The sequence below is a fragment of the Falco rusticolus genome, chromosome 14, assembly GCF_015220075.1.
Source record: "Falco rusticolus isolate bFalRus1 chromosome 14, bFalRus1.pri, whole genome shotgun sequence".
Lineage (NCBI taxonomy): Eukaryota > Metazoa > Chordata > Aves > Falconiformes > Falconidae > Falco > Falco rusticolus.
The window spans coordinates 1,953,470-1,970,975 of NC_051200.1; the positions used below are offsets into that span (position 1 = coordinate 1,953,470).

Genomic DNA, 17,506 nt, shown 5'->3' on the forward strand with positions numbered 1-17,506 from the left:
AACTACATCCAGCGGTCCCTTCCAACCTTCACCATTCTGTGATTACATATTTCACCAGTAGCTGGAAACCAGTATTGAAATGTGTTTATATTTGTTCCCAGTTCATATCCAGGCAAATTAATTGCACTAGAACTTCATTCCCATTCAAACACATACTAGTAACCCATTGTGAATGACACAGAAGTTTATCATAGAGGAAAAACAAATACAAAGTCCCATGGCCCAACAGCTGTTTAGAAACAAGACTAAGAAATGACTGAGCCTGGAAGCCAGGTTAATTTTTTTTTCCCCAGAGAAAGCCACAGCAAATGAAAGTGGAAATTACATCGCTACAGTCCACAGGAAACTGATTTTAATGATAATTTGAGGAATATAATTTTATCCAAAAGGTCAGTTATAAAGTATGACATCATGAAACCGGTTATCTCCATGCACATAATATAAAACAATGTATATAGGATAAACCCTTCTGTATTTGTACAAAGTTCAGAGCAATAAACTCTACATCTCAAATAATTCAAACGATTAAAGAATGGAACTGTGTAGCATGAAAGCTAGAAAGCAAAAGCCCCAAAGTACTTTTAATACGCAGATTGATTTGTTTCAGCGCTCAGCTGCTTACCATATGAATCACCCTTGATCCACCTCGCTCCTTTTATGCCCCAGCAAGCACAAACAATGAAGCAGATGAATAAATATTTCTTGATCATGGTTTTAGAGTGTTTCTTTAGATGAAAAGAAAAATCTACTGCTGAGGAAGGGGGCGGGGGGGGAGCTCCTGTGAGGGAAAAAGGAAGAGACACAATCTACTTCTTTTTTTTCCCCTACATCCTCCATGTCAGAACTTTTGAATCTCTAGTCTCAAACACTGCAGGATTATAAAATAAATTTAGAGACTCAGATCATTCATTCCATTATACGTCCCTAATCGCTGCTACAAGAAAGCAGAAGACAAACACTCATATCTCAGAGTCATTCCTGATGAAAAAAATGAAAGAACTGTAGTGAGCAGTAGGAAAACGTAACAGACATAAGCAAAATGTGCTTTGATTTTCCAGAGGAGCTATTTGAATTGTCTTTGTAACATTTATGCAAACAAACAAGAACTGTACAGGCACTGTGCTGTGTGAGTATGAATACTATTTTACAGACAAATATTGTCAGATGCCTAACTCAAACACCTCATAGTTCAATATATTTACATAAAGGCTTGACAAGAGTTGCAAAGAAGTATTTCAGTATTTCTAGAAAGCACCTATATACTGTAAGCAAAAATATCAACAACTCTTCTTTACTTATAAAAATAACCTACAGTTAGAGTCCTGGAACTCAATTTCTGTGGTTTTCTGTAAGGTCTGAAAGCTGTGTTCATTTGCAATAACAACAAAATTACATTTTCAAAGGATTCAATTTCTGATCACCACTTCTGTATCTGACAGCCCTTATGAGACTTCACATGGAATAATGGGCACCCTTTGCCTCGTATTGGGCAGGCTGCTAGAGACTTCGAAAGACTCAACAGAAAAGGGAAGCGTAGCCCAAAGCAAACAAGGAACAGAGATGGAGTATCTAAAAAGAAAAGGTTTGTAAGATGGGAAGATAGGAGATTTAAGGGACTTAAACATTTCTAAGGATTGTAGAGTAATGGGAAGGAACAAGTAGCAGTTTATTCATTATATAGGTAGCTATGTATTCTGTAGTGACAATTCAGAAGTTAAAGCCAAGCTAGGGGAGTATTTTTCATGGACTATTAAACCTGCTGTTCACAAGAAACAAGAATAAATTGCCAGTGATGCAGTGAGGACAACTAGCTTTGAACGACTCGGGGCTGCATTGTTTTCTCTTGGGGCTTGACCTACTCAGGATCAACTCCCAGGTGAAGTCACCCAAGGTAGGTTTTTAAGCAACAAAAGGCAAATAGTCACTAAGATAGGTGGGCCTATCTACCTCTGTACGCTAGCACTTCTTTTCAGATTTTCCATTGATTTGTGGGAAGCGAAAACAAGAGGCTAAACAGCCCTCAAGCACTCCTATAAACAATATATAGCATACAAATGAAAATAACTACATGGGTATAAAATACCAAACCAACTTCAACAATACACATCCTCATCCCAAAACAGACAAATAAAACTCAACAGTAAGATTTAATCCTATTTGCTTTATAACAAAAACTCAGTATGAGTTCATAGATAAGGACATTTCCCCAAGATTTCCACAGACTTCAGAGATCTGAATGCACAGCAGTCAGGGAACTGGAGACCGAGGAGAGTCAGTAACTCTATGACTCACACAAGTCCAATGGCCACAAGGTCGCTGCAAGAGCGATGCAATGAGCTCTTGCTGTCAGCAACAGTCAGAAAGGTGGGCTGCATTTGTGCCCACAGATAACACATGTATTTTTGAGGCTATAATGAAGATTATTTCATTGTTTTACTCACAGAGCTGGCATAAATCCATTTTATTTGAATGTGTACTGAATGCCAGTCTTCACCCAGATATATTCTTTTCTAGTCTAGTAACTTTTGGCATCTTGAAAAATCACAGATAATTCCAACAAATTCCAGAGTATATTCAAAAAACAGTCAAAATATTATTTGGCATCTTATCCCAATTTTAATCTATGTTATTTTTTTCTGTTGCTAGACACCTATCCTATGTAAGTTCTATGATTAATTTAGGATCATTTCTTGTCCTGTTGGCATCTGCAGTCTTGCTGATTAATTTCTGTTACAGTCTCATTATTTCAGTTCTATAAATAGTCCATTTCATTTTACTCCTTTCTATAGTTACTTTGCAACCCTATTTCTCCTCCACCTGGGGCTCTCACTTGCAATTTAACATGAGACAGTGGGCAAAGACTGAGCTGAAACCCAGTAATTACACCTCCCTGGCCCAAAAAACAGAATAATTTACTTTTCTTATGGATGGAAGCAGCTGTGAGCTGCTCTGAAATCCCACAAGCAATCCCACAAAAAACAATACTTATTACTTGTCAGATTAATAATACAAAGTGTGGGCTTCCGTAATTTGAAAAATGTATATAGTTGGATTACTATATTGCAACATTTGCATTTAGGAAGAATGAAGACTTGAATCACAACCCAGATGCCAGCGTGCTGGGCATATCTGGTTCCACCTGCAAGAATACTAAACCACCACCCAATTCATCACTGACAAAACAGGTTATATCCACAATCGTTGGCATTCAGTACATGACTGCCCACAGAACTCTCCCAGTTCTTTATGTCCTTGAGTTATGTTTACTACTTTCAGGCCTTACATTTTCTGACCTTTCAGCCTTTGCCATAAGTTCCTGGGATCCTCTGAAGGTTTGGGAAAGCTTCTGAGTGCTTCTCCTATAAGTGTAAGCACATCCTGAAATAAAAAGGAAATATGGAAATTACTTGGTTTTGTATTCCTGCTATTTCTCATGTCCTGTAGCACAGGACTACCACTGCCAGCTACAAGAGTCCCTCAAAAGCAACTGAGCAGGCAGCACTCAGCATAATTTTGCCGGATTTTCAAAGCATCCTGTTTAAAAACTCTGCTGAACAGTGTGGCCAGCGATCTGCCTCAAAGTAAGTTTCTTCCCTGAGGAGGGGAACGAAAAAGAAGGCAAGCCTTTTCAGGGAAGCTGAGGGAAAACCAAGAGAAAAAAAAGTGAAGCCTCACTTCAGACTGAAGCTCTCAAATCTTAGGTATGGAGCAAATGAGAGTCAAAAATCAGAAGACTGTAATTATTAAGTAAAAAAGAATGTGTGGTACAGCGCACAAATTTCTGCCCTGCTTACAAACACAGAAAGGCAGATCTCGGGGCTTTTGGAAGCACTACTTATTCATTGCTCAGAAACGACCTGCTTTCAGTCTGACTCCCTTTCAAGAAGTGAGAGTTTTTCCTTCAGGAAGAGGATCATCCTGAGAAACAGCAGAGAAGACCCAAGGAATTCTGTAAGTTTCAGCTTACACTGCCTACCATCTTTTCCAGAGGTATTTCCTAACACAAAGATCCAAGCTTTATTGACAGCAGATGCAGACAGAAGACGACAGTTCTTCCAAGAAGAAATGTCAGTGTATCCAAGAGGCCTTAGCCTCCATAACATGTTGCAGTGTCCTACATAGACTCCTATACCAAAGGATGCATAAGGAAGACCAGTACGAGTGTAGTTACCTACTATCACATCATTTTGTTATTTACCATTCTGACTTGGACAGCCCATCAGAAAACAAACTGGAAAATAAACCAAGGTGTACCCAAAACAATTCCAGGACATCCTGGGAAAGACCTTCAGCTTATACAAATCAGCAAGCTAAAATGACTTGATCTGTATGTTAGTCCCAAGCATTTCATTAATGATACAGAGCGACAAATTCTATTTTGATTTGCACTGCATTCAGGTCAATCTGATCTCATTGCCATAAATCAGAGCGAAGTCTGGCTTACAGACTCTTCTGTTACAGCATGTATAAAAATGTACCACAACTTTTTTAAACAATGTTTGCTTACTCTGGAGTAAATCTGTTCTTCCAGTTTCTCTTGGATTAAAGCACTTTCCATTAGAATCTTCTTTTGTCTGAGAAAGGTAATCTCGGCTAGCTCTGCTTCCTTCTTCTGACAGTCAGGGCACATCAAAGATTCGTGAATTTGAGCTTCTGTCACCTGAAAGATGAGACTTTGATGCAATGAGCCTGTCCTAGCAATATGGCCACTCTATTAAGAACAATCAATAAAAATAAAGATATAGATACTGTCTCAAGACAAAAATTTGCTTTTGTAGGCAGCTGTAAATTATTTCATAATCTTTGTCACTATCATCTTGATGAGCCTGTCTGAATGTTTTCACACTAAACATACTTGGCTTTTCCCCAGGCATTACCCCTTCCAACACTGATAGATAATTTTAATGGAACCAAGTTATCTGTATCTCAGAACCACAGCACTGATCTGTACCATACTACTTTTTGTAACAGGCAAAGTTTTCCTGATGGTTGAGGTTGCATGGACATTACTGACCTCTTCCACAGAAACTACAACCTTCAAAAAAGAAAGTCATGAGATTGCCAAGCAACATATCAGTGACCAGCCAATACCGACTGTGAGGATACAGTTATACTGGCAAAAAAATTGTTTTAATTAGTATAACCCATTTAACCTTGGGTAGATGCTCAGTACAATTTTGCCAATGTAAATCTATACATATTTTGCTAGCGTTAAATATGTTTAGAGCACCACCAGCCATTAGTTACTCTTGCTTAATGAGTACCTGATGTTCCAGGAAGCCAGCCTGTGCATGCTAATCAATCTTCCACAATAGCAAATACAGTAATTCCTGAAGGCTCAATTATGTTAAATTAACATGTTTTACTCCACATTTCGAATACTTGACCATCACAACTCAGTAACAGCCATTGTTAATCAGCAATAATTCCACCATATGTAACTGCTTGTCTGTAATGAAGCTATAGGAACAGCAGCGTTCCTACGCTGACAGTATACATAAGGGCTTAAATACCAACCATAGAGGTTATAATTAACTTTGTAAATTTTAAGAGGTAAATAAACCCTGAAGCAATTCGTTCAAATGTCTACATGCAGCTCCAAGTCAGAACACAGACAAAGTTCTACAGTTTTCTTTCCATGATAAACAGTACTACTTATAAATTCCTATGTTATTTTATCGACCATGAAATTTTAAGCATATTTAATAGCATTACACAAATTCCAGTATTTGCTATTTCAAAAATGCACAATAATTTTATCTGATGTAATTTACACAGATTCCATCTGGCTACATAAACACAGTAAATTGCTACAAAAGCAGTGGAATCAATCCCAGAAAGTCACGTCTCTGTCATCTTCTTCCTTGATTTCCTCTGCTCTGCATAAAAACATTATTATGTGGCGGTAAAGACAGAAGCAAATACACATAGCAGTCAAAATTACTTTTCTTAAAAAAAAACAACTTATTACCACACTGTAAGACGCAGTAAAAATTCTACAAAATTTGGATGGTGGGTTGGTTAACATTAACATGATGACAGAATACAGACTGCTGAAATTTTAAAACAATTTAAATGAACTGGAAGCCTGAAATAATCATCATGCCAGAACTGACTTTAAAAGTATTGCTCCCTGCTCACCTGGCGCAGGCTTTGCAGATGAATATGCTATCACTTTTACTATGCTATACGGCAATAAATGAAAGCCAGCAAAAGCGATAGAGAGAAAACAAAATAAATGACTATTCAAAGCTCATTTTTTATCAGAAATACAGAGATGCAGACATTCTGTACCAATTTCAAACCACGCATAGACATTTGCCAAGGCCCAGATTTATGGGCGAAGGCATCTGTAGGTAATGGTCAGTACTCAAATCCATGTAACCGCATATTCAAATCCAGATGCAAGCACAAAGCAAGGATGCGAGTATCACTGGCCAAAAAAATCCCAGCCTTGAGACTCTCAGATGCAGAGCTGAAGGCAAGGGCTGTGTCAGAATGCCTGTCCTATTGTGGGGAAAAACACACTGAGCTGGTGAAAAAGAAAAACACTTTGAATTGTGAAAAGACGATACAGATGCTTCTTAGTAAGGGAACTGATGCCATCAAGATACTGTTGGATGTGCTTTAATTCTTAATATTACCAAACGTCTAAAAAATCTGGGAGCAGGGGGAGGTTTTGCCTTTGGAATACTTTTAATACTGGAGTCACAAAGACCCCATGATCAAATAATATGCAGGACATTTCTATAAACAGCAGTTGCAAATGTAACCAGAAAACAAGACTTCTTCTTCAGTTGATTCAGGGCTTACCGTGGTCTGCAATAACTGACCATCGCAGCCTCACTCAATCACACAAAACATTTTTTTTTTTAAATCACCAGACAATACTTTATAATGATCAGATTATTTAATAGCAACAGTTCTGCAGTAATGTCTAATAAAAAACCAAAAAATTAGAAAGGTGTATCTTGAAATACCAAGCAAAAATCCCTTTCAGGGGCCTGAGCATGGCATCAGCAAGGTCTGCCTGATTTGAGCCTCATATTACAGCTTTTTTATTCAGTGGTTCTCCCAACAGCACAGGCAAAACATACAATTTTTTTCTCCCTTTCAGTACCTGTTTAACAGTCTCTCTGATATTTTTCAGGCGGATTCTGTTCATCAGCTCATCAGGAACAATGCAGTTCAAATCATTTGTCTCCCGTTTCTTTCCTGTGAATCTGTGCTGCAGCTTTCTTGACTTGCCACCAGTTGCCTGCCTAGAGATCAGCTGCTGTCGCATCTTACTTATCTTAATGGTGCAAAAAGCCCGGAAAGCATCCAGTTCTCCATCTAATAATTCAGTAATTTCTGTCAGGCATAAATCAATAAAACAAAAGTGTCAATTACTGTATCAGGCAAAGAGAAGAATTAGTGGTCTTCCACCTCTGTGACCTTGTATTATCTAATTAAAAAAAAACCCCAATGTCAAGTCTAGAGGCAATGACTGTAATAAAACAGTGCAGAATTTAAATAAAAATCTGGATCATAATTGTAGGAACTTGCACAATAAACATTGATATTAATAATCTCCAAAGAGGGGAGGGGCTAAGAACCCTAAAGAATTAGATTACTTAATGATACAGCACAAATATATTACTAAATCAAGTACTTAAATGCTATAACATTAAACAAACTGAGTTTCAATGACTGCCTAATACAGACTTAGCTTCTTCCTACCTGAAACTGCAACTTGCCAAACTACAATGAATTAACATTTTAAAAGAGCTACTTATCTAGTAACTCTAAGGAGCAACTCAGAAGACACTGAAAAATTACAAGCAGTGTCTATTAAAGTAACTTTGGAAAACACCTCACATATATTCTACAACCTATGGTTCGGCTTTTTTTTTTTTTTTTTTTTTTAGAAATACAATTATATTAGAAAATACTTATCTCTAAAGCATCAATAATAATTTCCTAAATTCTTTATATGACCTTGTTTAAACAGTATCTTTCACCCTTTCATCTTCTCTTATCCTTCCCAATGGCATGTAATAATAAATAAAAACTGAGCGATTATACTTCAGATGGGCAGGTAAGGATGGATTTACAACTTCATTCACTGCTTAGCGGGAGATTTTCCACAGGCTTAAACACAGCCAATCAATACAGTATTTCATGAGCATCAACATGTAATGATGCTGTGTGGTACTATGCAGCCTTAAGAGACCACTGTTTTCAACTACTTACACAGGGTAGAGTACCTCTCTGTCTTTATTACATGGATTTTACTTTTATGCAACTACTGAACCTCAAATAAACACTTTAATGTGTGTAATTGAAGAAAAAATGAGAAGACAAAGTATTACAGAAAGCATTACTAGAAGTCTTGCAAATACCCCTGCATATAGCTAATGCTAACACAGCGTTCCCTTCTCAGGACTCCACTCTGACAGCTAAAAATTAGCCAGACAACTGGTAATAACTACAGAGGTAAGGTATGGTCAGTTTGTTTTAACTCAATGTATTCAGAAACAAATTATACTGCCCATTTAGCTCAAATGTACGATTATATAATTGGGGAAAAAAAATCCATCCATATTGTCAGTTTCACTCATTTTCAGTGATTCAGTTTTACTTTTTTTAGACAAGTACTACATATTGCAGGGTGCATTATCTGAAAACTAGTATACTGGCATTCCAGTCCTGTGGGGTATCTTGGCATAACCACAACACAAATCCTTAAAACACTGAACAACATGAATGTAAAACTCTGCCTAAATCTGTTACAGTTAATTTAGTCTCACGTACACAAGATAGAACTGTGGAATTTTGAAAGGAAAGTGATTATCCCTTCAGAAATGCAGTTGATGTGTATAAAGGGTAAGTGGACCTCTAGTTAAGACTAAGCAAAGCAGGAATCCGTGAGCTTTGCTTTACGGACAACAAGGAAACAATGTGATTTAAGGGCAACTACCACAGTTCAGAATCAAGTGTTGTAAAGCAATTTGTTCCTCCCCTAAAAGATGATGTATCAAATTGGCTAAAGAAAAAGACATAGTGATAGTTTATAGACAGATGAATAAGAATTAACATTAATTTAAAATGCAATTTAACCAAAAAAATTTCTTGGGTAGGATTATAAACATTTGAGTTGAAACCACCATTTCAGTCATCAGGTCATTTTCCTTACAATTGCAGTGTAGAATCCCTATAAAACAGTGAAAATCATGTGCCACTACTGGGTTTAATCACACTAACAAAAACAGTGGCATATTCATTTATACTGGACACAGAATGAATAAAAAGATTTAAAAGTTACTATTGTAGGGAGGAAAAAACCCACAGAATAAAGCATTGACATATACCAAGTTGAGTACTCAACTTAGTAAGTAAAACACAAGGGGTTTGCTGAACGTTTTGTAACAATTTAATATCAGTCTAATTCACTTAAGTTTCTCCTGATATATAGAAGTGGATTTTAATTAAGATTCGGTTTCTAATATTGCACTAATTGTGTGGTGCCATATACCCGCTCATTTGCACCTACAGATATTAGAAGAAACACCAGCAAAGAGAACAGCAATTTTTAAACCTGACAGCATGACCAATTTCAAAAAGTTATTGTTTAACATCAATCCATGTTTAACAAAATAAGCTCAGAAGGAAAAAAATTATCGAGGACTATAATTTTACTGAAACAAGAGCAAAAAATTATGGCAAAAGTCAGCACACTGTTGAGTTCTGAATACTCAGCCTTTAACTGCACAAGGACTATTTACACTTTCAGATTTTCTTCTAGGTACATGTGGTTCACCTGTCCTTCAGCTGAAAGGAGAGAGGTGCATACAAGAGGGTCTAAGCACCCAATTTGGTGATTGGTTTTATTTCTTGTGATTTTCACATATTCCCTCCCTTCCATCTTTGAACTAGACATGCTCGAATGCTCAATCTTGTGCTTGTGGTGGCAGATTTAAATGCCACTGCATGTCTGTCTACAGTGAATCCCTCCTAGTGCCAATTACTGTTCCAGAAGTACATCTAGCTGATGCTTGCTGCCCCGAATCCCGCATTCCACATCCTCTTCATTGGAGAGGAATAAGGCAGGAACAGGGGACAAGAACAGCAAAACCAGACACCAAAACAGTCATCAAGTCAGAGCCACGTATCATACAGCAGTAAGGTCACAAACCACAGAATACTTAAAAAGTAAAGCATAATAAACTGGACTAAGAAGCTGCTCTGATTACAGAAGCCCTCGGTGTACCAACAGAGATAAGCTACTCTCCATGTCTATATGCTAAACCCTGCTGTGTGGTTTATAACCAAGTAACCTACATAGATTTTGCTTTCTGTATGCAACTACATCTTTAAAGTATGACCTTTTGAATCCATATGAATGAAGGAAGAAAAATAAAGAAAACCTATATTGACTTTCCTTTTCCTTTGATGCCTAACTTTGATTTAATAGGAAAATAGGCAGGCATTTTGTTGTTGTTACGCTTATTAATACTCTACTTTAAGAAGAAAAAATATAGAACAGTTAAAGGAGAGAACTGTAAGAGGCAGTAACTGATAACTACTTTTCAGAAAGATTTTAACCCTGCATCTCAAGATAACATTTTCATTATTATCTAAATTGTTTGTACAGCTGAGCACAGCAGTTCAGATTAACATGCTGACAGTCTGATCAACAAACACATTGTTTGAAGAACTCCTGCAGGTAAAACAAAACTGATATAAACAAACTGAACTTTATTTTGTGATCTTCATGTTGATAGTGGTTGGAAGCACTGTAACAGCGTACCTGAAAAGCACTTAGCAGCTAAGATGAGAAGCAACAGGAGAGGCAGGCAAAACACAACGCATCACCCTATATATCAGCACAAGCTAATGAAATGGAACTGGCTACTCAAGACCGAGTGACCACGCTGACTCTCCTCGCCCATCAAAGTCCATACACCAAAGGCAGAATGTTCCCTTGTGCAGAACTATAAAAGTCTGAGATTAAGAGAATAAAATCTTCCCAAGTGTAACTTTCAAGGGAAAGCTCTGTAGAGATGGAAGACTTCCTCAGTGTTATACTGTTGTTTATCATTCATTCAATGAATCTGAACTCCATCAGGTCCTTTTCAATTTCTCTATGAATCAAGTGGTCACAAGATTCTGATATATTTTAGGAAGATTATCTCAGAGGAGCTTGCCAGAAGAAGCCTCCCTACTACAGATGAGATGATCTACATTAACTGTCTTCTCACTTGACTACGCGGCAGTCTTGGAAAGCCAGTAATAGAAGGATAAATGCTGAAGATGAGTCAGAAACTCATAACATTGACTCACCACTGTTGTGAATGAGCTATACAACCAAGAATAGCCTAAAAATGATCCTAGGTCATGTTTTCCCATGTTTTATGGACGGTTTGAGGATGTTTGTATGCAAATACAATGCCATAAAGTAACTAGGCAGGAGGATCTCCCAGGTTAATGTCTTACAGGTGACCTACAAAACTTCTGAGTTAGTTCACTTTTCATGTACACACAGACAGGAAGATTCCCCTTCTGCTTCAATTATTTTTTGCTCAACTACAGCTTTCTTGCTCTTTTTTAAAATTAAAAATAGTATCTCTGACCCACTTTTTAGAACGACTTAAGCAGGACTTGGATCCCACCATCTGCTCTCACCGTTGCTTGCATAACCAGTATATGCAAACAGCAACCTTCCTTCCTCCCTTTCCCTCTCCTCCTCCATCCACTACACATCATTGTGTTGGTTAAAGCTGCTCCATTGTTCTTGCCAAAATTGGTGTCCTGCTGCCTCCCTCAGCTTGGGAAAGGAACTAAAACATGGCAAACAAGTAATTCCATAATTAACACAACGCATTAACAAGGGGAGGGGGAAAACATTTCACACAATAAATTCTGAAGTCTGTTTATTTTGGAGGGGAAAAAAACCCCAACCAATCACACACCTAGTACCTGTACAGCTGAAGAGAAAAAGAGAAAAACTAAACAGTCCAGTAAAATTTTCATGATTACAGTTAAATTTAAAATATGGATACAGTTTTTTAATGTATTTATCCAGATCTTGTCATAATGTATCACTAGGATAATGTCACTATGTCAGAAGCATCAGAGCCATGTGCGCTATGGGAGCCAAACTGCCTTCTGAGAAAGCATAAGAGAGGAACTGCATACTTAATTACCTGGTTCATTAAGCCAGGCTAATTACCTGGCTTAACTTTAACAGCTTGTATATAAAATTTAAGTCTAGTTAAAAGTTTACACCTCCTTTCAAAAGGAACAAGAATTATTACCTCTACTGAAGTTACTGAACTCACCAGCATGAGTTTTGATGATAAATTTGTCTTGCTTAATGCCAGCTTCTTTGTTTTTTAGATCAATCCATTTTCCCATGACACCTCCTTCCGTAGCTGCAGAATCCGCTACTTCAGAATGTTCATCTGCAATGAAAAAAGGTAGCTTTGAACATACATTGTAAAGAAAGCAGGACTGCAGAAAAACAAAGCAGGAGGCAAATAATCCGTTCAAAAGTGACAGTTTTCCCTGTCGAGGGAAAAGAAACCCCAAACCACAGGACTACACAGGTATCAGTGACTTTGGGGTGAAACGCTGAGCAAGCTTCTGTCCCACAAAGTTCTCATCTTGCTCATTTCTAATCACGCTACTGAACAACAATATAGGATGCACTGAGAAAAACAAACACCTGCTTACAGCTTGTTGTCACATTCAATTTTATCTGTAATGCTAACTTAACCTCAATCTATGTCCTCCCTCATGGAGCCCCATCACTTATTTTCAGCCTTGCACAGGGTCTTCATCTGTGGCAGTACAAATACCCTCAGGAGCTCAGCTGAACTGTCGCAAGGTACTGATCCAAGTGAAAAATCATGTGGGACAGGGGCAATAAAACATCCGTATCAGCTCCCTGTTCTCCAGCTTGTTCCAGTACAAGTCCAGTTCTGCAGAAGCTAAGGAAACACCAAAGACAGGAAAGCAAATAAATGCAAAAAGACAGAAGACTTAAGAGGCCTGAAAAGTCACTGCCACTGACAGCAAGATGCATACAGCATGGTCCTACTTCCAAATACCGAGGACACTCAGGAAACACCTGACCTCTCTACTTTGTTTTCAGGATACCAACAGCAAATTCAGTGGGTTTATACAAGGAAATTGTGTGTCCCTACGGGGACACCAGCATGACAGGTTTTCTATAGCTTTTATTATATATATATATATGCTGTTCTCTGCAAGATATATACCATAGAAAGCAATCAATTTCCCAAAATATTTTTCTATGAAATATTCCCTAGTAGTATTCAGAAGACTCCATAATTTTATGAAACATTAACCTTGTAAAGATAAAAAGTGGTAATACTTATTAAAAAAACCTCTACGCACACAGCAAGGATTCCTCCTAGCATGCACTCCTTGACACCAGAAATAATGATTTCAATGGTTAGACATGCAATAATTTAAAAAACCCTGTTATACCCCAGAAGCAAATGGTTTATTAAAACCTATAAACTGTAGAAAAGCAAAACTGTTAAATCCATTAGACGATGTTCAATTGTATCAATGTAGCATAAATTGACGCCAAGGCAATGATCATCCTTTATTCAGATTTCTGAAGCACTGATACCTAATGCTATATTCTGTACTACAATAAACAGGGTTTACTTCATGTATATTTGATGGCAAATTTTGTCCAGTATTGTTGGGATTTCATGCCTAAACAGTATTTTTAAAGGATTCTTAACAATATTACTGCAGAGTGAAAAAAAAACAACCAACAACCACCCACATGAACATGTTAGATAGATGAGGGACAGGAGGTACATCTCTAGTGGACTTGTCTATAGTAGGAAAAGAAACAGCTTCCCAATTTTAAAGTGTAGACAAGGCTAATTATATATTGGTATATGCCAGCTGATCAAGTTGAACTGAGTAGAATCAGATTACAAGAGTAACAGCTAGTAAACATTAAAATATATTTTAAATCTACACTAGTTTTAAAAATATATTAAAAGTACCGTAGGTAATCTTTAAGGCTATAACGTTTGTATATGCTGACAAGCTCCCAAATTAAAAAGATTTTACAGAAATATTCATCTCTTCAAGTACTCACAATACTTGCCAGACTAAACTTGGAGAAAAGGAGAATGTATGAGAATGACAGAGAAACCCACAAAGACAAAAGAAAACCTAACATGACATTAAGAGAGTTAGCTTATGTCCTGCTGTCTGCTTCTTTATCACTCATCTGATACAGCCTTAAGATACTACCTAGCCCTCTTTTAAGATTTCAGGTCCTGAAACTTTCCCTGTGCCCTTGGAAAAATTATTTTACAGCCTGACTACTTTTTATACATGGTAACTCAGTCAAGATATCTTGCAGATTTTTTTTTTTTTTTACCGTGCCAACAGAATTTCAGCATCACAAGATCACTAAGGAAGGGTTTCCACGACCAAATCATACCCTTCTGCATGTAGTTATCAGCAGATCCACAGAGCACATAACACAGATCTAGTCAGCATACTTTGCACAGCAAGAACACTGTACGCAAATCTTACGGTTTTATTTTTGCTGATTCAAGTCTCTGCTGCACTGATTTAAAGATGTGAAAGGTAGGTCTCGCACATGGTAAGCTCCGCATACCTGCATGATTTTGGCCTGCTAACCTCGACACGCTGTCCAACGTATCTGACACAGCAGACCCCTCTAAATCTTCTGTGGAACAATACGATTCAGATGGTTTGCTTTCCCACTGCCTGCAGGCTTCTTCCTCCTCGCTGAAGGACTCAAAGGTATCTTCTGCATAGTCCAAACCAGAGCTGCTGTAACTTCTGCTCAATTCCATTGGCCTCTTTGTGTAGCTACCAGAGCTATCTGCCGAGGCAGTTGTCATGGTGCAGCACGGCAAATAAAAACAACAGCATGTAACAAATACATTTATACAGGAAGAATGACTGGATTACTTATAGCAATGGGGGACATATGGAGGACTACTACAGCTCAGTTCACACCCAATTTAGCCTCCACAACAGGTGAATGAAATAACTACCTAATCAGCACCCTACATCAAGGCAACACCCTTCAAAGCACTACTGCTGATCAAAGTAGTGCACATGCAGATCTGCTGGGTAAGCCTTCAATAACAATTACCATTGACCACTAGCAATGAATTCTGAGCAGTGTCCCTTTCACATTTGTAGTGAATTACAGTAACACTTGGATAAAATCATTCATGAAAACAAAAAAAAAAAACCCTGAAAACACCAGTTTTTCCTAATTATTAAGCCTTTTGCCACTCAGAAATGCAAACCTTGTTCTGTTTAGATTTTATCTAGATAATTAAGACGAAAACATAGCCTTTCATTAAGATGAAAACATAAGCCAGCTGATGCTCTCGAATGAGGGATCACACTCTCAATGTGAAAAAGAGAAATAAAGTTCTCTAGATTCAAGCTCCAGGAACAAAACAGACCTAAGGTAATTCCCTATCATGTAACTGATTTATTTTAAATCTTTGTTCTTACTTATTTTATCCTTTTTTTTTTTTTAATTAGAATGATGTGATACCCCTTCTTCCTTTGAATTTAAGGACCTAAATAACTTTGTCCTGAATAATTTTGCTTCAATGTCTTCCCTACCCTCAGAAACTAAGGACAGTAAATGTATGGGCAACATCCCTCCGGAAAGATGCTTGCAGCAGTCAGCCATGGCTGCTTCATGAGAAGCATGGGAACCCCAGCGTGCTAACAGCAGGTAGACAAAGGCACTTCTTGTCATGCCTGAAACTCAGATATGCCACTGGTGTTTGTTACCGGGGTTTGGGCAGCTTCGTTTTAAAGGTGCTGAGTTTGGCCACTTCCCTACTGAATATGCTATGCTGCCTGTTTTACATGCCATATTGCTGCCAAAGTCTTTCTGCCTGCTGTGTAAAGACCCTGTGCCCCTTCAACAAATTCAGGACATCATTCCCAAGGCTAGACTTCCAAAACTCATCTGTTGCGCCAAATTTCTAGATCCAAAAGTTTCCTTTTTGTTTTAACACGGTCCCAAAAATTAAAGAACTGTTCTGACCTAAATTTTAAAGATTAATAAACATTAAGTAACTCTTTTGTTCATTATTCACCACTGATTCAGGCTGGAGATTGGTTATTAGGATCAGGTCTACTGAAGAAAACAGGAAATTCAAGAAGAGAGTCAGTGTTCCAGCCTGCCTAAGGAGTCACAGCTGCATAAACAGCACGGGGATGGTTGCGGAGCGAGATGAATTTCAGCAAGTAACAAGACTGGCTGAACTAGAAAGGCTTCATAATATCAGATATGACCGATACTAGCTCATTTTCACATTGAAAAATAGGTATTTGTTACAACACCAGCAGATAAATAACTTGGAAGCATTAAGTATACTTATAAAGAGCAAATAAAACATTTTTACAGACAACTTTAAAGCCCCATCTGCTATCATACAGCTTTTGTTCCTCACAAGGCTGAGGTAATACCCACCTTCACAGACTGGCAGAAAGCGAGCTTAGTGCTTCAGTAAGGGTTCTGAAAAAGAGAAGCCACAAAACAGTTCCAATCGCTTTGCTAAGGATGGCTCTGTCCTACCGACACGGTGACAAACCCTTGGCGCGGCAGAAGGGGCTGCCACGATATTCACTGAGCTTGCGACATGTCACTGAGCTCGGGAGGCACCTGAGGGAACGAGGCTCCCCCCTCTCAGGAGGCACAGATGTAACACAGCCCACTCGTGAAAAACCGTCACTTCCTCCAAATTACTGCCAATTAAGATACTCTCCTCCGTGCACCTTCAAGTTAAAACCCAGAGGCAACACAGGTGGGGGGCTGGGTTGTTTGTGGTGTGTTGGGTTTCTTTCATTTCACACTCCAGGCTAAAAACCGCATTTTTCAAACCGATTTAACACACGCTTCCACTGACAAATGTCTTTTTAGAAAACCCTACCGCGAACCTGGCCTTGAGGCTACCTTTTACCACACGGCCCGCCCCGGGCCCTCCCGCCAGCCCCGGGGCCTGGTGGCAGGACCGAGCCCGCCAGCGCCGCCGTCCCCTCAGCCGCGGTCCGGGCTGTGGCGGGCAGCCCTGCCCCGCCGCGCTCCGCTCCCGCCCGGAGCTGCGCCCTCCCGCCGGCCCCGGGGCGCCCGCCTCTCCTCGCAGCGGGGCTCCTTACCGAGAGCCGGCCCCGGCCCCGACCCGCTTCGGCACGGCCAGCCGCCCAGGGCGCTGCGCTGCCAACCGCAGCACGGAGGGGCCGGGGGGGCGCGGGGCCGACCCCGCTGGCGGCCCCGGCTCACCCCGGCTGGGCCGAGGGGAGCAGCGCGGGCAGCCCGGGCCCGGCGCCCTCTCGCCGGCTCCGCCTGAGGCACGGGGGCGGGAGGCCCGGCTGCCCTCGGCTGCGGCTCCGCCCCGCCCGGGCTGCGGGCACCGAGGGCCGATGGGGCTCTGCCGGGGCCTAGCGGCGCTGCGGGGGG

General features: G+C 39.4%; 1 protein-coding gene across 23 annotated transcripts in view; it reads right to left on the bottom strand.

The window, feature by feature from the left end:
• Positions 1–17,489, bottom strand: part of C14H8orf48 (chromosome 14 C8orf48 homolog) — a 97,690-nt gene extending 80,201 nt beyond the window's left edge. For 18 of the 23 annotated variants that reach the window (XR_005107433.1, XR_005107439.1, XR_005107422.1 and 15 more), the window contains exons 1-5: positions 14,663–14,912; positions 12,324–12,446; positions 7,121–7,353; positions 4,508–4,660; positions 3,284–3,378 (exon numbers count right to left, since the gene is read on the bottom strand). Coding sequence is in view for 2 of the 23 variants with exons in the window: in XM_037407763.1 (XP_037263660.1) it covers positions 3,280–3,378; positions 4,508–4,660; positions 7,121–7,353; positions 12,324–12,446; positions 14,663–14,912 (858 nt within the window). In the remaining 21 variants the exon portion in view is untranslated. Of the gene's footprint in view, positions 1–330; positions 3,379–4,507; positions 4,661–7,120; positions 7,354–12,323; positions 12,447–14,662; positions 14,913–16,519; positions 16,565–17,205 lie in introns of those variants that run through there. The other 5 variants (XR_005107438.1, XR_005107437.1, XM_037407762.1 and 2 more) reach the window with 3 other exon arrangements.
• Between the last annotated feature and the right edge of the window lie 17 nt (positions 17,490–17,506).